Source organism: Bradysia coprophila, chromosome IV, assembly GCF_014529535.1.
Source record: "Bradysia coprophila strain Holo2 chromosome IV, BU_Bcop_v1, whole genome shotgun sequence".
Lineage (NCBI taxonomy): Eukaryota > Metazoa > Arthropoda > Insecta > Diptera > Sciaridae > Bradysia > Bradysia coprophila.
Window position 1 is genome coordinate 8,868,529 of NC_050738.1, and position 22,229 is coordinate 8,890,757.

Consider the following 22,229-nt stretch of genomic DNA (forward strand, 5'->3'; position numbering starts at 1 on the left):
ATTTGACTCGAAATTCCCATACAAAAGGACCTCTGGGACTAGCCGAAAAGGGTTTCCGAGGCCCGAAATTTGACCCGAAATTCTGATATAGATCTCCAAGAGCATCAGGGCTTCAGTGACTAGCTGAAATACATTTTATTGTTCTCCTTGTGGTAGTCCTCACTATGTACGAGGCCGTAAATATAGATAGCAACTCTCGCACTATTTGAATGTTCTCCGAAGACTAAACTTAGATGTTTCCTTAATTTCGAAAATCGAATACAAACTACACGACCCGTTTATTGCATTGATGGTCGGATTGTTGTGAATCAATAAAAATGCTTCATTTTCGCGCTCGATTAATTTTAATTTCCACTCAAAGCGTATTTTTGTGATCAGAAAAAAATGCAAAAGCAAACGTGAATAATTGGCTCATTGTACAAAAAGCCGAACCGTTTCCTTTAAATTGTTTTTTTTTTTTTTTAATACAAAATTCAACTCCGAAAATAAAAGTTGAAATTTTTTTTTACTTATTCCTAAGACATTAATGAACCGAACCACTTTTCAATTTTCAAATACTTAAAGTTTTGGTAATTAAGCGTCGTGTGTACAAATCTAAAAACAAAAACAAATCAACGACAAAAACCTCCCTCTCTTTTTTCTCCATGTTAAGCATCAACAACACTCTAACTTAAACACATAAAATCATCAAAAGAAAAACTTACAGAAAAAGAAGATTATGCTCATTACAGATGCTTTCGTTTGCCCAACTTCCATACAAGGTATGTACACTTTTTGTTAACGTGATCATAAAGCTAAATTATATGGAAACCATCGTCACCTTGCGGTCCACTAAGCAACGGTTCATGTTCAATATTCTTCGCATCCATGTCATAGTAATTCATCCAATCAATGTTCATCGGTTTAACCATACCAAAGCAGCCACACTCCAAAAAGTCGGCAATATTTTTGATCGGACCACGAGAAAACGGACTTTTACCGCCGTGGGCTTGAAAATGACGATATCGTCCGCGATTCATGCGCTCGTTTGTTGTCATTCCCAGACATACCACTTGATATGTCTGACAGAATGTTAGTACCGCCACCCAGCCAAAGTGAAGCAATGCATTCGCCATCACCCAGCCGACCCATGGATTGCACGTACCGATGCCAATGAATGAGGTCATCATACCTAATAATCGTTTGATTGACATTACTATCCATGTTCAATGACTTTGAAATAAGTATCATTTACCATCGTTCATAGGTACGGAGCATGTGTGCATATAAAAATGAGCTCCACCGTATAGCATCCAGCAGCACATAATCAACAGTGACCACAGGAAACCCATGAAATATTTGTGATTTTTTGTACCTTTTAATTGACGGAAAATTGTAATAGCGTCACGCTCTGCAAACAATGTTTCATGCGTAGTCTCAGTGAATAACACTTACCAATACAATTGCCGACCCAAGGACAATGATGATCGAATCGTCCCACACATCGATCGCACACGGAACAATGTTTTGAACGAATCGGCCGTCTTACTAAGCAGGCTGAACAGAACAGACTGGGCTCGAATCCAGTGCCTCCCCGTTCCGAAAGTTCCACGATCGTCTGCAAATCCTCAAAAATAATTTATATTCAACAAACGGTCGTCTTAGTCTTCTTGCTGAGTAAAATCTTTGTTTTTAGATTCGACCACAGTCTAAGTATAGTGTAATGGGTTCATACGTATTGGGGTGTTCTTCACGATATTACCCACGAACAGTCCCAACAAAATAGACAAATCTAGGTCGGTTTTATGGAAAAGAAATTTTTTTTGGGTAACAAAAATTTGATTACACTCACCCTAAGTCGTTGTTCTTGTGTCGGCCGAATAACTCCCGGATCACCACGCCACGACTTTAAAAAGCATAACCACAATAAGCCACTGCATGCGACAAACATAACTGATGTCATAAATGAGACCGTATCGGCAATATAGAACAGCCATGTTACGTAGAACCATACTTTTGTGGCCATGTACACACTAAGTGGTAGCAGTGACATTAAGTGTTCGTCGAACATTGTTCTACCGATGGTATGTGCAACGATGTATACACACGTAAGCAGGAAGAGTTTGATTATGTATAACGTATCGGCATTAAAGATTATTCCAGCTAAGTAAAATGTAAGGAAAGGAGTCGCTACCATGCTCCACCATCGTACACGCTATAAAATCAAAGATAAAAGAAAAGAAAAACGGATTTCATTGATGACTCACAATAAAAGGTACTGATTCATGTTGCTGATAGTAAAATCATGACATGCAGAGATAAGGATGTGAGCATCATAATCAAGACGCTCAAGGTGGTATATGATCAGTGGTTAAGAATGTGAAATGAAAACAAAATGTTGTCACACTGATTCGCATACCTTATCCAATGTCATTCGCACGAACACATTCCTCCGCATCGTTGTTTGACTGTGCTCGCGGATTTTTTCTACAATTTTTTGCCCAATCCATACCGAACCGGCATGAACTTGTAGCATACTTAATGGAGTATCTCCTCGGAGGTTTGTCGAATCCAAACTTGACTTTCCCTAGTAATTACAAGTGTTACGCAAGGGTTCTCGATTTAGTTGGTCTTCTTCCTACCTTCAAAATCAGTGTGGAAATAGCCGTAGCATTCCGTGCTAAAATCGCCCAGTGCAGGGCTGTATTGCCATGTGTATGATCCACCATAGAAGGATTCGCTCCCAATGTCAGTAGCAGTCTCACTGGATCCAATGCCGATATTTTCCATGATGCCCACATGAGTGCAGTCATACCGCCTCGATCTTGTATATCAGGATTTACGCCACGAGCGATAAAATAAGCTACCAATGCAGTGTGTCCGAATTGTGCGGCCAAATGTATACACGAACAACCCTCAGCGTCACGTAATGTAGGATCGGCTCCAGCAGCCATTAACAGAACCACGGCGCTCAAGTGACCTTGTCTTGTAGCCCAATGTAATGGAGTAGCTGATAGCTTTTGGGTGAGAACATGATCGAGAAAATGTTAGGAAATGTTCTACGCAATTAAAAAATGATTTCTGTTCAAACGAAAAAGCAATTGCGGAACGACACAACAAACCGTCATGCGGTATACACATAATTCAATGAGGCGATAATAATGATTTTCCTACCTCACCGCCAATAGCATCAACCGTAGCTCCGCGTTCCAGAAAGTATTTGATGATGTCCTTTCGGTTATTTATCGATGCCCAGTGTAACAACGTAACTGTCTCACTATCCGGTTGATTAACATCCCATCCGGCTTCGATCAATTCTTTAACACGGCCAATAGCACCGTACTGTGTGGCTTTTACAATATCAAAACCACTGTAATCATGTTCCACTGGTGCTACGGCTGGTTGGGGTATCAGACCATCTCTATCATTTCGTTCGGGTTCTGCACAACTGCCTGTCGTAGCTGCACTACAGGCACTTTGATACATTATTCTCCGTTTGTCTAGAAACACTTCATATAAACGTTGTGTACGATTTTCCACTCACTGCAAACCATTTAATTCATTCAACCAACAATCAATGATATTTCGTTCTTTTTTATCTTCTTTTTTATGTTGAAATGTCAATTATCGCGTTTTTTGACATTCAGCGAAAAAAAGTGACAGTATGGTCGAATCCTGTCACTTTCATTGTTGGGTAGAGTTACCAAGTGTAATAGTACGGTACACATACCGTTTTCAACTCAACTCCGTATAGTAATTTAAAATGACTTTCTGCACAGATTCGTCCTATATAGACATGACATTGACAATAATCGTATCTGATAAATCGTCACACAAAATTGGTTCCTTGTACCATTTTAAATTGCTCTAACGTAAAGCCATCAAAATTGGATCTATCACTTCTTGTTATTTTGAATCGAAACCGCGTCCAGTCATTCAAGCTCTCAATCGATTACACGCCCTACACTGACACCTTGCCTTATAAAATCGGTTTCTGTCAAACGAAAAAATCTCGAGAAAAAAACACAAACAAATGTCAACGAGACTGGAATCTACTCGCGGTTAAAATTGAGCCTGAAAAATCTCTTGATATATTGGACCAATTTGCGAAAGAATGTTAAAGTACACTCAGATATTGAAGCCATCACACCCAATGGTCATGTCCTGTCACGTAATGTCCAACTACATAAAAGGTGGCCGTCACGAAATCGTAGAAAAAGGTCGATATGATGACAAGGAAGAGCTGACCGACCTACAGAAGAAAATCGAATTGGCTAAAAAGAAGCTCCAGTGGCGTCAACCATTTGCTGAACAAGACGATTTCTGGAAATCAAAGTTTTCGGTGTGGACGGACGAAAAAGGTGATAAGAACGCGTTCGACACAATTGACTTTCTGCAGACGACATTCGATTTTTCCTGGAAGGGTATAATGGAGCGACGAGAACGAAAACGAGTGAAAATTGGTGCGTTGATGCAACAATTTATTCCCGAGCGACACGAAATTCTTGGGAATGATTTGGCTGCCGCTCATTTCATTTGCTTTCGAAGGGGATCGGTCAAGTACGAAGGCTGTTTTGGTGCGTCTTTACCCGACAATGGAGTAATTTTCAATTTACTTTCAGATTCACTAACTCAGACAAGTGGTTTACTGGCCATCCAAAAGAGTTGGATTTCCAATTTCCCAACGTTTTCGATAAAGCCTATCAATTGGAAGAGATTCGATGCGACGACATGGAACTGTACTACGAAGGTTTGGAAAATATTCGCCGGCTGAAAAGTTTGAAAAGACTTTCCTTTCGAAACGTCAAGACCTTTGATGATTGGTGCCTGGACCGAGTGTCTGGATCTGACTTCCCTGTTCTGGAAGTATTAGATCTGAGTGGTACCGCCATAACAGAGCGTGGACTATCTGCACTCTACAGACTGTCATCGCTGAAAATGCTAATCGTAGACGATCCGAAAAAGACAACGTCATATGAACTTCACTGCCTGATGCTGGAGGAAGCAATTCCGATGTTAAAAGTGGTTGCTTCATCCGCGACAACAATTGGCGCAGATAGTTCTGCGACGCCGAACACATGAAATCGAAACGCTTAGGATACGAAATTAGGATTTTATTGAAATGTGGAATTTGAATAAATGTGTAACGTTAAACAGTCAATGCTTGAAAACAAAATTTAATTTCACCAAGACGGAAGGCCGAACCGTTGCACACGTTTCTCCTGTGCGTCCAGATCCATTCGAATTTTTTTGCGCATGTAAAATATGGGACAATCACGACTGGTACACAACACTTCTTCATGCAGAGATCCTTGGCAACGTTGACACTCTGTCCATAGTTTGCAAAATTTCTCCTCCATCGTTCGTTGAAGCGAAAGTTCTTGCTGATACAAGGCCGCTTCATTATTTTCACAGTGTGGACAAAGCGCTTTCTTTTCATATCCTTTCGGTAGCAGGGCCTTACAACCTAAACATGCGTCACGCTTTTGCGTAAACATTGCAAGTGCTCCGACTTTTGATGTTACCACTGCCTTCGTTCGTGTGTGTTCACCACGCAGAAGAATCGATTCGGCTTTATCACCTAATATCGGTTCAAATATACGAAGCAGAGGCTTGGCGAGTTGATTTTCCAAATAGTATTTTGAATCGATTGGAATGCAGTTTTCCAGAACGTAAATCGGATCTTCGGCCTTCATATAAGCGGGAGTGTTTTTGGACGCAGCTGTAAGAACGTATGGTACACGATCGCCTAGTTTCGGAGCGGTTCCTAACAAAAACATTAGTGTCAGTCATTTCACTCGAAAATTTCAATATTTCAACACCCTGTCATACCTGGATCACGTTTCTTCATTTTAGCAGCCAGTTCGACGTGTGCCTGTTTCGCAGCGTATTCACTTTTCGTCAATTCTTTCGTGATGACCAATTGTGAAATGTCTATGCGATTGCACAGCAGATCGGAAATGACCTGTTTTGCGTATTCAACGGCACCATCCGGATTTCGGTCGATCAGTAGCTTCTGCAAGCAACTGTTGATCAAATTGGCAACCAACGGTGAATTGTCCCGTCGAACGGTTTCAATTCCCTTACAGTCCATTTTGTCGTATTTATCGGGACGAGTGAAATATAGGCCGGCGTATCGTTTCTTGTTGATCAGCAGGTACGGGAAATAAACCTGGAAATTATGCAACGAAATCGTAAGACTTGGGAAAGGTCTACACTGTGGATGAATATCGACACCGACCTTTTCAAACTCCAATTTAATTGGATGGATGAACTTTGAACTGACATATTCGGCAGCTTCGCGTCCCAATTCCATACTCTTCTCCAAAGTCTTAACACCAAACTTTATCATGACTGAATCGGTGTCGCCATATATAACAACCGCGTCGTTTTCATAGCCATTCTCGATCGTGTACTTTGTTTCCACTTCATGCTTGCACAATTCGATCATGGTACGACCTGAACAAAGATTTCCGTAATTTTTGCGCTTCTGTTGAGCCTTTTATTTAAGTCTTGACTTACCATAGCCTGTGACACTTCCCGATATTTCCAAACAAGGAAGTTTTCCCACCTGGGCACCGGTAAAACCATACACCGAATTGGCACTGATCTTCAACGCCAACTGTCTGCCATCCAAAACACTTCGTCGAAATGGATCTTTTTCGACTTTAAGATCTGCTTTGGCCCGTTTTCGAGCACTTAGTAGCGATTCCAAAATTTCGGGTAAAAGTCCCTTCCGGACAGAGGCTTTGACGAAATAATTGTTCATCGGGGTTTTGGTGATTTTGTCGTCTGTGAGGCTGAAACAAAAAAATTTGTGGTTAGGAACTTGTTGTCTTCAGCAGCTGAAAAGACTGGATCCATACCCCAAACTATCTTTTTGTTGAGGCTTCTGAAGCAAAGTGGTGTAACACAAATTGTGTGCCATCATGATACTGGGATATAGAGATGCAAAATCCAGCGTTGTTATCGGATCCGCATAATAGCCACGTTTCGGTTCAATAACGGTGGCACCTTCAAACTGATCTTCGGCTGCTTGACTCGTATGCGACGGCATAAGGTAACCCTTTTCTTTGGCTTTGCGCAGCAACTGAGACACGACCTTGATCTGTTGTCCTCGAGTTAATAAACAACCCAATGGGACACCGGTCACACGAGCCATTTCCATGTAATTGACGATACACATCAATTTGTTGAGTAAACGGAGCGGAAGGTAGGCGTCTTTGATGCAATAAACAGCCAATCGTCTTCGAGTTTGATCGCTTTCATTTTGCAGATCCGTGATGATGCTGTGATGAACGTCTTCCTTTTGCTCTTGCAGAAAATGGTAGCTCACAGCGTTTAAGGTGTAGGAACGTAGTTTGTAATCTCTTATCAACACCAGCAACAAATCGAATGGGACACGTCCCTCGAAATTCACGTATTTGTTTTCGCGTCTTCCCATTTGCTTCGACTGTAGAACCGTATCTTTGACGACGGACTTGATGTTTTTTATTCGACCCAAGTACTCAAAGTTCTTTACTTTCAAGTGTGAAGCTCGATTCAGCAGATACGGAAAATCGAAATTGTTGATGTTGTAGCCGGTAAAAATGTCTGGGTCGACCTCTCTATGAATGGAACAAATTTTGAAAATTATTTGACGCACGACACATTTAACCATCAGTTGCCACATACCTTATAAAATTGGACCAGGCATCCAACATATCGATCTCTTTGTCATGACTCAGCACTTGACTACCCACAATCGGAGCACAGGTGTTTAACGTAAAAACATTTCTCAGAAATGGTTCACTGTCACCCTGTCGAATTACCATGTTGGCAATCTGAATAATTGGATCATGATTCGGTTCTGGGAAGATACCCTTTCGGCCAGCACATTCGATGTCAAAGCTCAGTATGCGGAATGGTGCAACCTTGGCCCATTCACCTTCCGGTTCATGTGCTATGAATTCGTCGAATGCCACATCCACTTCGATCTGACAACGAGAATCTAGGCCAGGTTTTCCATTTTTGTAGCGTCGGCGCCATTTAGTTGGTGGTAGTTCAATCCAACTACAGCCAACCACATTTGTGTCCACCATAAAACGAATATCAAAATCGATGTTATTTTCGTAGGCTCGACAATCCTGGAAATCGAATTCATCGTAAACGATTTCCTTTTCCAGTAATCGTTTCACAGCGGCGAGCAGTCTTGGCAACGCTATCACGATTTTTATGAACGGGAATTTCGCATCGCCATGATATCCCATCAGTGATTGTCGGTGAACAATTGACACCGACAGAATGGCCTCTTGCAAACTCTCTTTATTCGATCGCATATCAGCAATGACCACACGATTCAGTGCTTCTTTGAATGGTCGACAATGTTTCTCTTCGAATCCTTTCGGTGCTCCGATGTACATGTACGGAGTGAATCCGTGTACATGACAACACACTGAATTGCCTTCCATTGTTACCCCGAACATACGCATAATCGGAACGGGACCCATTTGAGATCCGGGCATTCCTAAAAACACACAATCGATTGTCATCAACCATATAATTGAAAAGTACGGTCGGTTCAGTACCTGGCAATGGTTGACCAATGTAATTTTCGATATCAATTTGTTGGAAAATCAGAGCATCGCTCTGCGGATCTAATTTCGGTGGTTCTGGTCGGCTCCACTTAATGGACGTTTGTTGAGTTTCCGGCCCATCACCGATAATTGCTTCTGTTTCTTCCAATTCCATATTGGCCAGATCGGCCTCGAAGGCACTTTGAAACTCATCTTCATCGTCGTCGTTCGATCTTTTTATAAACGGAAAAGAGAGAAAAGTTCTGACCAAATTCAACTCATGATCCACACACAGTAGTTTCACTTACTTAAATTTCTTTGCGAAACCTTGCGAAGCTCCAAATTGTTTACGTTTATTTTCCATTATAGGGAAACTATGACAGTTTGACTAGAACATCAGAAATTAGAATCCTTTCAATAAAATAAATTCGTTTGGTAAAAATTGAATTGGCGCAATAACATCAAAGTGTCAAACCAAAATATTTTTATAGTGGCAACAGGGATGTGTGCGCAACAAAATTATGACGGAAAAGTTAACGGGGTCTTTTCTATAAAACACACGTCACAGACCTATGGATTGAATGAAGTTCTAATACTAATCTAACGTTTAAGCATTGGGGACTATTGAGGACAAAAACTAGCTAAACGTAAATGATGGCCGTTGTGCGACCAATTTTCTTTTTTTATATTTCAACTACATGTTATCTTGAAATCTGTTCAGATTTATTATTTTGATCCTAGACCGAACAGTAAGGTCAGCTTTCCTTTAATTCAATACTTAAATACTTATTTGACCTCCAGTCATTGAGTAAATGCGTTGAATTTCTTTGAGACGAATGATGAAGATGGTGCATCATCAAAGACACAATTAAGATAGGATGATTACATGCCATCTAAACACCTCGAGCAATACTATCTCTAGCAACCAAAGTCTCAGCTCTCTGTGTCAAATTCACACCTTATTTCTTTGTATTCTACAAAGACTATTCTACATTTTGACTGACTACGCTGTAATCTACATGTAAATTCCAAAGGCTACTTGATTCTTTCACCACCTTCATAAAAATAGTTTGTTTGCTAGAGAGGGTATTGCCTCGAGGCATTATTGCCATTGAGTGAGATAAATCGGTAGACGCAGTCTGTTTTGACTATCTGGATTGATCGAGGGGGAAACAATAACGGAAATATGTCGTTCGCTCATTAGCTCATAATTTACCTTAGTTCGTTCCAGTCATTCGCTTACATTTCCATTCATTCGCTCCAATGGCAAATGCAGCCTGTCCCATCATTAGCTCTTATTGTTGCTTTTGTTGTTTCCCCCTCGAGGTTGACTGCATTTATAAAAAGCGTAAAACTTCTGAAAATTGAAAAACAGAGGTGTTGATCTTGCATTTTTTTTGTTTGATATCTTCCATCAGTTAATTTAGTTAACAAAATTCAAATTTTTTACAAGTAAAATATTTCGTTTAGATTTTTAGAAGGCGGAAGCGTACCCAAGATTGATGCAACGTTTCCTCGTTGAATTGCTATTCCTAGCCGTTGAAAAAGGTAGCTCGTTGCTCGTTTCTCTTTCGTTACTTCTGTGATTTTGCTACCGATTTGTTTTAATAATTTATGTCCAATCTTTCCGTAAACTCCAGTCGTTTCGGATGACACCGGTACAAAAATGAACTGATCTCTTAAATGGTCGTATTTTTCCAGTTTTTTATCCTCTGCTTGTTTTGCAACATAGCCAATTTCGCGTGACGCTCTATTGACATATGATTGAGCGAAAGTGTCTGAACAGGTGTAATCCCATAGCAGGGATTTGCCCCTCGTCCAAGGAACAAGACTGAGACCATCAGGTTTTTTGCCATCGGGTGCAGAACAACCAGGTGGTTCACGAGTGCATGGTACTTCGGCCGATTTGAGCGCGCGTTGCATTATGTTGTTAAATGTTTCGTGTCTAGGTTTTGTTCCTGCAGCTTTACTACATGACAGTCCATGTCTCGCAAATTCATCAACTTTCGTTCCACACACACATTTATGTGGTTGTAGAATAGGTAAACCTAAACGTAGTGCAAACGAAACTCTGAATTCGTCATTGCTCATGTGTGTTCCGAGTTGTGGAGCTGGAAGTGCTTGCAACCACGCACCTGCATCTTGGGAGGAATTGGCCAAAATTCGAGCTTGGTCCGGTTTTTCAACCAACGAACTTCGTATTAATGTCAATTTTCTGGCTATTTCGAAAGCTTCCCATTTGCTTTGGAATGGTCGTAAAGACTCTTCAGGTAGTTCCCCAAATTCCTGACTCCAATGTTGTTCCGCTTCCTCTTTTGCTAAATCGAACTGCCGGTAAATTTCAGGTAACAGTCCATTTAGCAGATCAGAAACATTATACACTGATGACAAAAAGCATGGAAGAGCTATGTCTGAAGCATGTCGTATTCCAATTCCGCCTTTCTTTATTGGTAGTGAAGAAGTTAATTCAGTTCTTTGAATTTAAACAAAGCACAGTGTTTAACCCTATGAAAAAAAGCAGTGGCACAACGCACTTCAAGCATGAGTGGTACACTAAATAGGGTACTCAAACTGGACAGTGTATCGAACAAATTTTGACACTGTAAAAAAATTCGGGCAAGTTTTTCATATAAAATAGTACTCTATTTGACAGCTGTCATTAATTGCACTTTTGCTTGAGTGACAGCAAAATTTTCTAGTGGCTCCTTCAACGAACATTTTGTTTATTTAAAAAATTTATCCAGAAAAAACAGAGAGTTGCTAATATGACGACTGGGTCGTTTCGACGGATAGAGGGAATATGCCGAATGATTTTGAAATTGGTTGAGAGAAAATGTACTGAATTCTCTCTCAAAAACCCATATTCCCTCTATCCGTCGAAACGACCCAGTTGTCATATTAGCATCTCTCTGAGAAAAAAATCCTGAACTGTTCAAACTTTGATTCCAGCCGCTTTCGAGAGTGCCTTAACCTGTTTTTACAAAACCTAGTGAGAAGTAAAGTAAGAATGTGGTATAGACATGTTGAATTTATTGTGTTGTGGGAAATAGAACTGTTGGAATTCAAGAAAAGCCACCAAAGACATGAATTTCTTGCTTGAGGTTAACACACATTATTTCACAAGAAAATACTTAAGTTGAATTCCCAGTCGTCCGTCCAGCCGTTTACTTGACAGCTGGAATTAAAACATTGGAAAAGTCATCTATGTAAATAATAGAGTTAAGTTTCCACATATATGAATGAGAGATATATACGACAAAATTGTATGAGACGATGGTGCAGCGATGCGTTGAAGCGCTGTGGGAGCTACAAAGTCTCTTACATTCTGACAGCTAACTAGCTCAAATTCGGTACTACCAACACAGGTTTCTTTGTTCCACGAATATTCAACTTTGTCGTATATATCACTCTTTCATAGATGGTTTCCATTCCACTCAACAAAAAGTATTCCCTGAGAGAGCAGTGAGAGAGCGAGCTGTCAGATAACCAAAGCAAAAACTGAAAAAATTCAATTTTGTCTCTCACATGGAGTACATTTTTGGTAAGTGGAAATTAAGCATTACACTCGAGAGATGGCATGGTGACGCTGCCATTATTTAACATGTCTGGGTGCCCAAGTAATTTTTGGGTGACGATTAGCATCAGATCCACCATACCACCTCTCGAGGGTAACTCTATTCACGCCGTAAGTGCGGTCGAAATTCAAAATGGAAAGTGCGGAGGTCTTTCTAACGTAGCGTCATTTTCATACAAGGAAGCGTTGAAATGTATTTTTCGGTTCACTTTTTCATCGAATCGTTCACTTAAAATTCAAATTTTAGGCATACTTACGGCGTGAATTATCTAAACAATAGAAAAGTCACATAAACACATATGTCAACGGAGGCTAAACGGATGACTGCGAATTCAACTTTATAAATTGATATATCAGATAACGTCACATAACATGCTTAACTGAATTTACTGAGTCTCTTGAAAATTCAAAAATTTTACAGAGTAAGGGCCTGGATCGCGGTTTCAATTCCTGACGCCGTTCACCTTAGTCTATCTACTTCATTTTATGGATATTATACTGGTGCGCCACATATCCATAAAATATGAGACAATAAACGTCTACCACGTCAAAACTGTCATCCCTCTTCTATATCAATAAAACAGCTAAAAAAAGTGATTAATTTCGGTAGTTTAAAGAAAATTTTCCGGTATTAGTATATGAAACTTAATCGACAGTTCTTATAAAATGGGTAATGATCGTTTCTATCGCATAAAACTGTGATAACCGCTGATATTCGCACCGTGTAAACATTAATCGCACAAACATATTTCTCTCTTTTCTACTTTCATATTTCGCCCAATTCATCCGCTAAAGGTGGCCTGTTTAGCTATTTTCGTGGACTGTTAGGATCCCGGGAAATGCGTATACTGATTTTAGGATTAGACGGAGCCGGCAAAACAACAATTCTATATCGGTTACAAGTCGGTGAAGTTGTGACAACAATTCCGACGATCGGATTCAATGTCGAACAGGTGACGTACAAAAATCTTAAATTTCAAGTCTGGGACTTGGGAGGACAGACATCTATAAGACCTTATTGGCGATGCTACTATAGTAATACGGACGCGATCATATATGTCGTGGACTCGGTGGATCGAGACAGAATAGGAATATCGAAAGATGAGCTGCTGTACATGCTAAGGGTGAGTGGTTACGCTAAAATTGTTGGTAGTTTTTGGGCTAATTTTAAATTTCATGTTTGGAAGACGGCGTTCGATTGAGAAATGCGTTGACTTGTACATTGGTGAAACAAGGTCAACGTTGTGCTAAAATCCAATTTTTCAAATTTGTATCGAGACTCTTATCTCAATTATTATTGGAATTTACTGTACAGTTGTTATGATATGTATTTCTAATCGTTACCGTGGCCGTTTGTGTTGACTTCAGCCAAATATTTGTATTTTGTAGAAAATTTATATTTGTTCGACAACATCAACTGGAATAATTTATAGTTTACTAAACGTTTCGTATAAAATGAACCTTAGGATCACTCAATTTAGTCAGATTCCGAATCGTATGAGTTACAACCATTAGCGTTAGTGTTGCTTCAAGTCTCGACTGAATTTTTATAAAAATTTTAAGTCCTTTCGACGTTTTAACTTCCTTTCTAATTGTCTGATTTTCAGGAAGATGAACTGAACGACGCGATTTTAGTGGTCTTAGCAAACAAACAAGACATGGAAGGTTGTATGAGTGTCGCCGAAGTACATCAAGCCCTTGGACTGGAAGCATTAAAAAACAGAACTTTCCAAGTAATTTTGTCAATAATTTAGCATTTCGGAACGACTATACGAATCAAAATTACTTTCACAGATATTTAAAACATCGGCCACAAAAGGTGAAGGCCTGGACCAAGCAATGGACTGGCTATCGAACGCACTGCAGACACGCAAATAGCATTTTCATACTTAGTTAAGGAAAGATTATAGAAAAAAAAAATCGGTTGAAAAAACATTTCTTTTTTTTTCTACGAATTGTGTGGCTTTACGTTCGGACCGTTTGTATTGCATTGGAACGCAACCCAAAAGAAAATAATTTATAAATTTTTCATTTTTATGTAAATTTGTCAAATAAATTAACTATTATATTTAACACACCACACATAACCGGTATTCAGCGTGTGATTTCATTTTTATTTTGTGTTGCAGGATGAAATGAATCTAATTTTTAAATGTAGAAATACTGCCATGGCCCATACCATTTTCAATGGAAAATTTTCATGAACTATCGTTTGAAAACAGAAGCCTCACTGCAACCCTCTGTTATATTTAAAGTCTGTATGAGGGATTCTTTTGAATAACCAGCAGCTGAAGTTGCAGAAAAATGAATATTTTTTGATCAAATGTTTTCTGTGGACTGAATTTTTTGAGTAGCAGAACCAAACCTCAAAGTCACATTCATCGATACACTACCCATGCATGTTTGGTGTCATTAGAAAGCTAGGACCAGTAGCAATTAGAGAAAACAGTTTTTTGATGTTTTTGTTGCTTTTTGAATGCACACCGTCAGAAGTTCCCCGAAATAATCAAATTTTTACCTTGTAACTCCTCAGGGTTGCATTTTATGGTCGACTATTTGCCCCGAAAATACATGCAAATACCTTTCTATCACACAATCTTGTACGTTTCGTGTAGCCGGAGAAATTTCCAGATGAAAAGGGTTTCGATCACCTCCCGCTATCCACACAAGCATCGATGAATTTCCAAAAAAAAATATTTTAGGCTTCTAGGGACCTATTGAAGCACATATAAAAAAGTCCACTGGAAAATGGGTCCGATTTCGGCAGGTCGTTTTTCAAAAGAATCCCTCTATGTTCAGATTATAATCACAGATATACTCTTCTTCTCTTCCATTTTGTTTGTATAATTCCTGTAGTACCAATATGTAAGAAAGAAGGAAAAACGCAGAAAACTCCATGTAACCGGCTCTGCAAATCAAGCACCAGAACACGATATAAATAAGGGACCTGCTTGATGTAGTAGTCAGAGTTTCTCATATAAATTAAGTTTTTAATGACAGAATAAGGAGCCAATTGACCATTAAAAAAATATGTTTGGTTTGCAGACTCGTAGCTATCCTACCTTTCATTACGATGAAATTTTATTAGACGAAAGTTACACTGTACCCGATAAAACCACTTAAATTCACTAAAATTCTACGACGTTCCAACGAGTTATTGGTTGATACTTAAATACGAAACGTTTCGGAAAAGCTGTCATAACTTTGTGAATAAACTTTGCCAAAGCTTCCGCTTCCCATTCTTGCCAAACATTTGGCTACATGCACTTTTCGGATTTTCTAGTCTACAATGCTTGGATGGAAGGGGTGCTTAAAAATGGGTAGTTGAGGCAGTAGTATCCGTAAAATGAACCGCACACAACGAGCTATGATGTCAACCATATTTGCCAATTGCTGTGTGAAGAAGCATACCGGCTAAAAATCCAGCTGTGTGTAGTAGTCAAAAGACAAATTTCATATCTAAAGGGAGTAATTAATTATGGTTCAATATTCAATGGGCGTTTAGGTGTTGCCAGATGTACAAACAGTGAAAGTCCGTCAATTTTGAAGTCGTAGTTCAGAATACACCCTAAACATGTGGTCTCTGGCAGGTTCGTGTAACACACTGGCGAATCAGAGTCCCTTTGCAGTCCTGCTCACGCTAAGCAATGCCACTGGAAGTATTTTAAAAATATTGAGGCTCAATAGCTTTTTACGTATCACCCGTATCAACGTATCAAGGGGAAAACGATTTTTTGGTTAATATACAGTGTTAGTACTTGTGCCGAAGGCAATAGTTGCATGTATACTCGCCCAAAAAGATTTTCCTCGAGTTACGCATAAGACTTTTAATGAAAGTTCATTTTCCCTCATTCGCGGGCCGAAAGTAGCAGTTTTTGCTCCTAGGCATGGAAATATCTATAAATAGAATTTGTCGAGCTGGCTGTGTGGTCTAATGGGAAACTTTGTCACATTTCTTTATTCTGAACTTCATTCTTTGCGCTCTATTTTGAAGTGATAAAACTTCAGTCTGGTAAATTAATCACGTAATATGTCATGACGTGAAGTTGGCTCACAAAAAAATAGAGCGCTGCCATTAACAATTTTATGACGAAATGTATTAGAAATGTAATAGAATTATAAATCTATTGCATTTAAGCTTTAGTTTCCAAACAGCATTTCACCATACATTAACGGCGGTCACAGCACTGCTATAGCACTAACATAGAACATATTCGGAGGTTGATGAAATCACAGTAGCCAAAGCGTTTCTATTATACATAGATGACTTGTTTTTGGTGTATGAGTTAAAACATACAATACAAACAATCCTAAGTGGTAGCTCGTATCACTCAAGCAAGCCTCCAAATTTGACACTTGTCAATTCGGTGTTCATGCTAGTAGCAGTGCTGTGCGGCGGTTCATAAATTACGTAACGAAATAGGCAGCATCGATCCTAGGGCTTTTATGACAGAACACGCATTTTTTTTTGAAAGTGTCATGAGTGACAAGAGGGGAAGGAGATTTCGAAAATGGGAATTTTTGGCAATGAAAGTGTAAAACAGGTATGGTCTATTGTCCGCCCGGAGGACATAAAAATTTGATTTTCGTACTTAAACGCACTCATTTTCATATTATTTTGACATAAAATGTGAGTGCGTTTAAGACGAATTCGCCGATCGACCATACCTGTTCTAGACTTTCATTGATTTTTGGCGCTACCTAATTTATAGCTAACTATAACTCTAGCTACACATAGCAACGCGAAACAGACCTAATTTGAATTTTTCTTTTGTTGTGCTGTCAAGCTTGACAGAAGAACAAAGAAAAAATTTGGATTAGGTCTTCTTCGCGTCGCTATGTGTAGCTACAGTAAGTTGACGTTAAGCTGTCAACTTAAACGTTAACTTTCACAAAGTAATATCTTGGAATTGATAGCAACGTCAGCACAGACAGAATTAAAAGTTGAAAGACGAACAAAAAATTTAAGTTTTTGATAATTTTGTTATTTCAATTTTTTTATTATTTTTGTTTTCTTTGAATTATCTTTAAATAATAATATAAATAACGAATAATGATAAAATTTTGTTGTACTGTTCCATCATTATCCATATTATTAATACAATTTAATATAAATATATATCTATGTATGTATGTGTGTTGTGTGTCTGTATGTGTGTGTCTGTGCTTAGAATACGTTACGTAAAATGTAAAAAAAAGAACAAAAAGAAATTACGAATTTTCTTCACCTTTTTATTCTTACCGCCAACATTTAAACTTAGCTCTTTAATGCGGATACAATAATTCCAGTTACAATTAAACCTATTATCACAGCAATGGCCAGTAAAATTAGCACTTTACGACGATATTTGGCCTGGCTTTGAGCAGCCTTTATCAATTCAGATGTGCCGGCTTCAACTTCGCCAGCTGCATGATCAATGCCACTTTCGATTGAATCTGATCGAATGAATTGGTTTTAAATGCGACTTTAAAAATGATCAACCGATCATTTCGGCGGGACGGTTCAAAAAAGACGTCCAGCTTTTCTTTATTTCTGATTTTTATTTTTTTATCGATCTCCTCATCGATTTGTAAGAACAATAATTTCCGTTTGAACTGGACATCTTTTTCTAAACCAGTCCCTCAATGCAACAAAACAAAAAACAACGGCTTAGAAAAATCGTTCCGAAAACTTACCGATTTGTTCACCTTGTTGATTGATCAACGTCGCCAAATCACGCATAATTTCATTGACATCTAAAACATCCGCTTCGATTTGTTGGACACGTTGTTCACGTTCGACCAACATGCCTTGTTCGAATTCCAAATTTTCGCGCAACATTTTCTGCTTCTGCAGTTGCTGCTGCCGGTCGTTCTCATTGCCATTCTCTGAGTCACGATGAATGTCATCGTTTTGAGACGCATTTGTCAAGAAAATTGCTTTCATCTTTGCCGCAATTTGCTGCGATCAAAACAAATCGGAATCGTTAGACGTACAGCTTCAGTGGGAACGGCGTTCGAATCTGAGAACATTACCTTTTGACTGGATGAATACATTTCCACTACATTCTTAAAATCAGACGTCAATTTTTCCACCTGCAATCGTTGTTGCTTATCTCCATGCCTGACCACCACGGTGAGACGCTGAAGATCCTTACTTGTGGTTTGAATTTTGCCATTTGTCGTTGATTGGATTTGATGTCTATACAACGAGTATAGTCAGTCATGAAAACAACACTTTACGCGCTGCTTGGTTTACTTACACTTTTTCTCTGGTGCTCAAATTGTCCCTTGCCGTTCCGATTATTTTGATGGCCTTTTCCAAGTGTTGCCAGCTGGACTTAACCGAACCAATATTCTGGGCAATGCTTTCGCTCAACGACATAAACTCTGTTGGACTGAAGCCAGCGAAGTTCACCTCTGGTACCGTTGATGTGCTGCCATAGTCTCGGAGAGCTCGAAAGCCGCTTGATGAGTTGGTGAGCCCCCGAGACATAACGCTAGAATGAAGTTCAACAAAATTATTGATTTTTTTTTGGTTGGACATGGAGCGCGACTGATTTAGATGGAGATGGAGCGAATAAATTATGTGAAAAAAAACCATTCTGACAGAGACAGATATAGAACGCATCACAACAGAATCATTTGATCTGTTACTTCATTTGTGTCTCCTAGTGTTTGATTTAACATGCATTCTTCTATATGAGAGAACACTAGCCGGAGCACATCGCTTATTCTATTGTCTATTGTCGTCACTGTCGATAGCAGATGACTAGCCAGCCGTTATATTTATATGTAAATCGATACATTATTCAATTTTCCCCAGTGTTCACTTTTATAATCTCTTTTTGTTAGTCAACTGAAACGACTAATTGCATAACAACTTTATGAAAATATGTTATCACTGTAGTCGATGGTAGTCATCACTATGGTGTGTTACTAACCGACAAATTGTACCGGAAACAGTTACAGAGAACCTCTTTTTTCGCCGGAAAAAATTAGGCTGGTTCTAGTTGAAATCAAGAGACACATATCATAGCACTGCTGCTAGCATTAACATCGAAAACCATTTGGATGCTGATGGTATCAGATTAGGCGTTGTATTTCTCTTGTCCAGATGGTCATGCTTCCTTCGTGTGGCCTAAGACAACACATGCAGGTGTACGTTCACCCATATCTGTATAAAGGTTAAGGTTTTTGACGTTTGACAGACTAGTGTTAACGCTAGGAGCTGTGCTGTGAATTTACCGAAAGACCCGAGGTGTAAAGCAGCAATCAGCAATTGATTTGCCATTTTTGAGTAGACTTTCGTTTACTTAGGAGAAGAAAATGGAAATATTAGAAGACAACACCTTGTAATGGTGGAAAGGACAACTTGTGATGTTTGATAAATTCAATTTCGTATAGTCAAATATGAAGAAAATTCAACAACCAGTAGAAATCCGAAAGACGAGGAACGTAAAGGCCCATTGTAAAACGATAACAGAAGTGGAACCAATTTCTTTTTTTGCGAAGAACAATTAGAATTCATTCTTGCTCATCACCCCATAAAAAGTTCGACATAAAATTTACGGCTGGGTATTATAAGTCATTTTATGATTTACAGAAAGTTATAAACACAAAATTGTGTAACAGTCAGGTAGCGGACACCAAATAAAATATTTTATTATTTCGACGAAAAGGGAAAGGTCAGTCGTCTTTCATATATACCATTTTGTTACACATATTTTGCGGAATTTGCAAGCCAGATTGGGTAGGTATATCTTGACTGAATGTCATTTTTAGTGGCTCAGGTATGGGTTGTCAGTCTTCGATTAGATTTAGTTTTTATATGCCATTGGGACAGAGAAAACAAATGTTACACATCCATTAACCTCTCTCTCTTTCTCTCTCACTCACTCTCTCAGTAAATGTAATATCGAATGTAAACTTGATATTGAAACAAAAAAAGTTTTAGAATAAAAGTCGAAGAATCACCTTGTAATGGATTTTTACAGATGAATCTTCACTTGTATCGCAGGCTAATACACTTTAACATGCAATGAATCCCTACAATCGTATGCTATTTCAGTTCCAACAAATCATCAGCAAAAATGCACAAAATCGATATACGAATGACACATTGTTTTAAATCAATCCACCACAATGTAATCAATATAACACATTTCACTACACAGTAAACAATTAATCGCATTCAGCCGCTCGAATGGATTTGCCGAATCCAGACACAGTCACAATTAGCTGATTAAGTACAGACTACTCACAAGCGAATTAAATGTTTTGATGTTTTCATTTAGCGAAATCAGAAATTCGGGTACACATAAACTCGCTGTGTAGATTAAAGAGAAGAAAAAAATAATCGAAAACATTTTTGACAAATCATTTTTTATGGACGATTATTTCACATTTATGACACATATCCATTAGCTCTGGAACACGATCGAACAAGCACGAAACATGCAACCAAAAAAAAAGAAACAAAATGTTTTAATTCAATAAAATATAATATCTCCAGGTGATCGCAGGTGATGATGATATTGACAAAGGTGCGACTCATATAAAAAAGCGGGAATCGTTCATTAAAATCTGAGTATCGTAATTACCAATACGTTTTCACCGACGAATCCCAAAAGTCATTAATCTATACGACATTGAAAATTAGAAGACGAACGAAAAAAAAATTGCAAATCACTAAAGAAACTAACCGTATCGCAAAAATAAGGAGTGACGAGAAATTATAATTCGTTAAAAAAAAAAAACTGCTAAAAATTATAATGAAAAAGTACTTTTGACCTAGATAATATTATGCTGCGGTACCTCTCTTCTGTGTGAGCTGAACTAAAGATATATACGGAAAAAAATTGTTTTCGCTTTATTAAAAATCTCGACGTACAAAGGTCAGCACAATAATTTACAAGAAAGTACTAATTTACGACAATAAAAAGGTACAAAATAAATAAGTGACTGTGCATCCAACCACAAAGTACACAAAAAATTACAATAAAACCGAATTCACATCAATTAACACACGGTTTATCAATTCATTTAATTCCTTCGCTCAGAATTACTTATATCGAATGCAACTTTTTTCACCAACAAAGAGACATAAATTTTTTTTATGTTTTTTTGTTCACTCTACAGCGCATAGAGAAGTGAGTCATATTTTAATGGCTATTTTAACAATGCACAACAAATTATTTATTGCAATAATTGCGGAATTTGATAGAATGATGATAGATGAACGATTGCCTAGAGCTATGAACTTACCTAAATTTATTGAAGATTATTTATTTTCGAACACACAATAATGAACAAACAATATGAGACACACTCCAATCACAATGACAGCTGACAGACTGTCCAACTTTATTTTTTTTTTATCATTGGCTGACTTTTCTTAATCGTTTTGAGATATGACAACAGGTGGCGCTGAGCTGATGATAAAGAACGCAGCCCATGTTCAATCCAATGACAATTTTCTTACTTCATAATGGATGGCGGTAACCACTCGCAGAAATTTCGTACTTTATTTGAAATACTAACGATACAATAGTTCCAATTTTTTTAGTTTCACTTTTTTCGTGGAAATTAAAAAAGTGGAAATCTCTTAATGTTAGCGTTACAATAGTTTCACTTGCTAGAATTCAGAGTCTTGGATATCTAGAATTTCTAACTCAAGAAAGTGGAATTAATGGAACGCTGCAAGGTGACGATAGTTCCACTATTTTTAGTCACACTTTATTTGTGGAACTAAAAATTGTGGAACTTTCTTCACGTTGCATATATGCAGCGTTCCATTAGTTCCAGTTCTTTAGTTGCACTTTTTTCTTGTAAGTGTTACTCTCTTCACCCTGCATATATGCTACGTTACAATAGTTCCAATCTGATTTTTTTTTCAATTTTATTAAATTAAATCTTCGATCTTCGAGTGATTGTCGTAGCTGAACAAAATCGCCCTTATGCTCATTCGAGGGAGAATGTTTTTCCTAATTTTTGATAACTTGAGTGAATATGAACCGATTTTGGTATCTGAAATTGAGAAGACAATTGAGAAGAAATTGAGTTACAAACAAATTTTTTTTTTTTTTTTAATCGATGGAGAACCTAATTATAAGACACTTTGTCTCGTATCATATGCCAAA

General features: G+C 38.4%; 5 protein-coding genes across 7 annotated transcripts; 2 read left to right on the forward strand and 3 right to left on the reverse strand.

Annotated features, from left to right (window-relative positions):
* Window positions 1-641: 641 nt before the first annotated feature.
* Window positions 642-3,600, reverse strand: LOC119066944 (palmitoyltransferase Hip14). Of its 2 annotated transcripts, none has more exons than XM_037169661.1 (7): window positions 3,154-3,600; window positions 2,622-2,996; window positions 2,399-2,566; window positions 1,832-2,194; window positions 1,435-1,597; window positions 1,235-1,354; window positions 642-1,171 (listed from the first exon to the last, which is right to left on the reverse strand). In XM_037169661.1, exons 1-7 carry the CDS (start codon window positions 3,463-3,465, stop codon window positions 795-797), a joined length of 1,878 nt encoding a protein of 625 aa, XP_037025556.1. In that variant the 5' UTR covers window positions 3,466-3,600; the 3' UTR covers window positions 642-794. The 2 variants fall into 2 exon arrangements, with proteins under 2 accessions (XP_037025556.1, XP_037025555.1); XM_037169660.1 differs by having other exon boundaries at window positions 1,435-1,606.
* On the forward strand, window positions 3,368-5,140 carry LOC119066945 (distal membrane-arm assembly complex protein 2). Its single transcript, XM_037169664.1, has 2 exons — window positions 3,368-4,539; window positions 4,602-5,140. Exons 1-2 carry the CDS (start codon window positions 4,094-4,096, stop codon window positions 5,059-5,061), a joined length of 906 nt encoding a protein of 301 aa, XP_037025559.1. The 5' UTR covers window positions 3,368-4,093; the 3' UTR covers window positions 5,062-5,140.
* Window positions 5,073-8,997, reverse strand: LOC119066943 (DNA polymerase delta catalytic subunit). The gene is made up of 8 exons (XM_037169659.1): window positions 8,843-8,997; window positions 8,547-8,767; window positions 7,654-8,485; window positions 6,846-7,586; window positions 6,502-6,779; window positions 6,221-6,438; window positions 5,812-6,151; window positions 5,073-5,746 (listed from the first exon to the last, which is right to left on the reverse strand). The coding sequence occupies exons 1-8, from the start codon at window positions 8,896-8,898 to the stop codon at window positions 5,163-5,165; spliced, it is 3,270 nt and encodes a 1,089-aa protein (XP_037025554.1). The 5' UTR covers window positions 8,899-8,997; the 3' UTR covers window positions 5,073-5,162.
* Window positions 8,998-12,633: 3,636 nt separating this feature from the next.
* LOC119066946 (ADP-ribosylation factor-like protein 1) lies at window positions 12,634-14,201 on the forward strand. Its single transcript, XM_037169665.1, has 4 exons — window positions 12,634-12,778; window positions 12,904-13,232; window positions 13,716-13,841; window positions 13,903-14,201. Exons 1-4 carry the CDS (start codon window positions 12,775-12,777, stop codon window positions 13,984-13,986), a joined length of 543 nt encoding a protein of 180 aa, XP_037025560.1. The 5' UTR covers window positions 12,634-12,774; the 3' UTR covers window positions 13,987-14,201.
* Window positions 14,202-17,087: 2,886 nt separating this feature from the next.
* On the reverse strand, window positions 17,088-21,503 carry LOC119066947 (syntaxin-12). Of its 2 annotated transcripts, none has more exons than XM_037169666.1 (5): window positions 21,355-21,503; window positions 18,351-18,587; window positions 18,124-18,289; window positions 17,785-18,049; window positions 17,088-17,544 (listed from the first exon to the last, which is right to left on the reverse strand). In XM_037169666.1, exons 2-5 carry the CDS (start codon window positions 18,581-18,583, stop codon window positions 17,366-17,368), a joined length of 843 nt encoding a protein of 280 aa, XP_037025561.1. In that variant the 5' UTR covers window positions 18,584-18,587; window positions 21,355-21,503; the 3' UTR covers window positions 17,088-17,365. The 2 variants fall into 2 exon arrangements, with proteins under 2 accessions (XP_037025561.1, XP_037025562.1); XM_037169667.1 differs by lacking the exon at window positions 21,355-21,503 and adding an exon at window positions 21,065-21,332.
* Window positions 21,504-22,229: the final 726 nt, after the last annotated feature.

Excerpts from the sequence above, each read along its gene's own strand:
- LOC119066944 (XM_037169660.1), bottom strand. The coding sequence starts at position 3,465 with ATGTATCAAAGTGCCTGTAGTGCAGCTACGACAGGCAGTTGTGCAGAA. Across the intron at positions 2,567-2,621 it reads TTTCCACACTGATTTTGAAG|GGAAAGTCAAGTTTGGATTC; the intron begins GTAGGAAGAAGA and ends TGTAATTACTAG. Across the intron at positions 1,607-1,831 it reads CACAAGAACAACGACTTAGG|GATTTGCAGACGATCGTGGA; the intron begins GTGAGTGTAATC and ends ATTATTTTTGAG.
- LOC119066945 (XM_037169664.1), top strand. The coding sequence starts at position 4,094 with ATGTTAAAGTACACTCAGATATTGAAGCCATCACACCCAATGGTCATG. Across the intron at positions 4,540-4,601 it reads TTTCGAAGGGGATCGGTCAA|ATTCACTAACTCAGACAAGT; the intron begins GTACGAAGGCTG and ends ATTTACTTTCAG.
- LOC119066943 (XM_037169659.1), bottom strand. The coding sequence starts at position 8,898 with ATGGAAAATAAACGTAAACAATTTGGAGCTTCGCAAGGTTTCGCAAAG. Across the intron at positions 8,768-8,842 it reads GGTTTCGCAAAGAAATTTAA|ATCGAACGACGACGATGAAG; the intron begins GTAAGTGAAACT and ends GTTTATAAAAAG. Across the intron at positions 7,587-7,653 it reads GCCTGGTCCAATTTTATAAG|AGAGGTCGACCCAGACATTT; the intron begins GTATGTGGCAAC and ends TTCCATTCATAG.
- LOC119066946 (XM_037169665.1), top strand. Across the intron at positions 13,233-13,715 it reads AGCTGCTGTACATGCTAAGG|GAAGATGAACTGAACGACGC; the intron begins GTGAGTGGTTAC and ends TCTGATTTTCAG. Across the intron at positions 13,842-13,902 it reads TAAAAAACAGAACTTTCCAA|ATATTTAAAACATCGGCCAC; the intron begins GTAATTTTGTCA and ends TTACTTTCACAG.
- LOC119066947 (XM_037169666.1), bottom strand. The coding sequence starts at position 18,583 with ATGTCTCGGGGGCTCACCAACTCATCAAGCGGCTTTCGAGCTCTCCGA. Across the intron at positions 18,290-18,350 it reads TTGAGCACCAGAGAAAAAGT|ACATCAAATCCAATCAACGA; the intron begins GTAAGTAAACCA and ends CTCGTTGTATAG. Across the intron at positions 17,545-17,784 it reads TCAACAAGGTGAACAAATCG|ATTCAATCGAAAGTGGCATT; the intron begins GTAAGTTTTCGG and ends TCATTCGATCAG.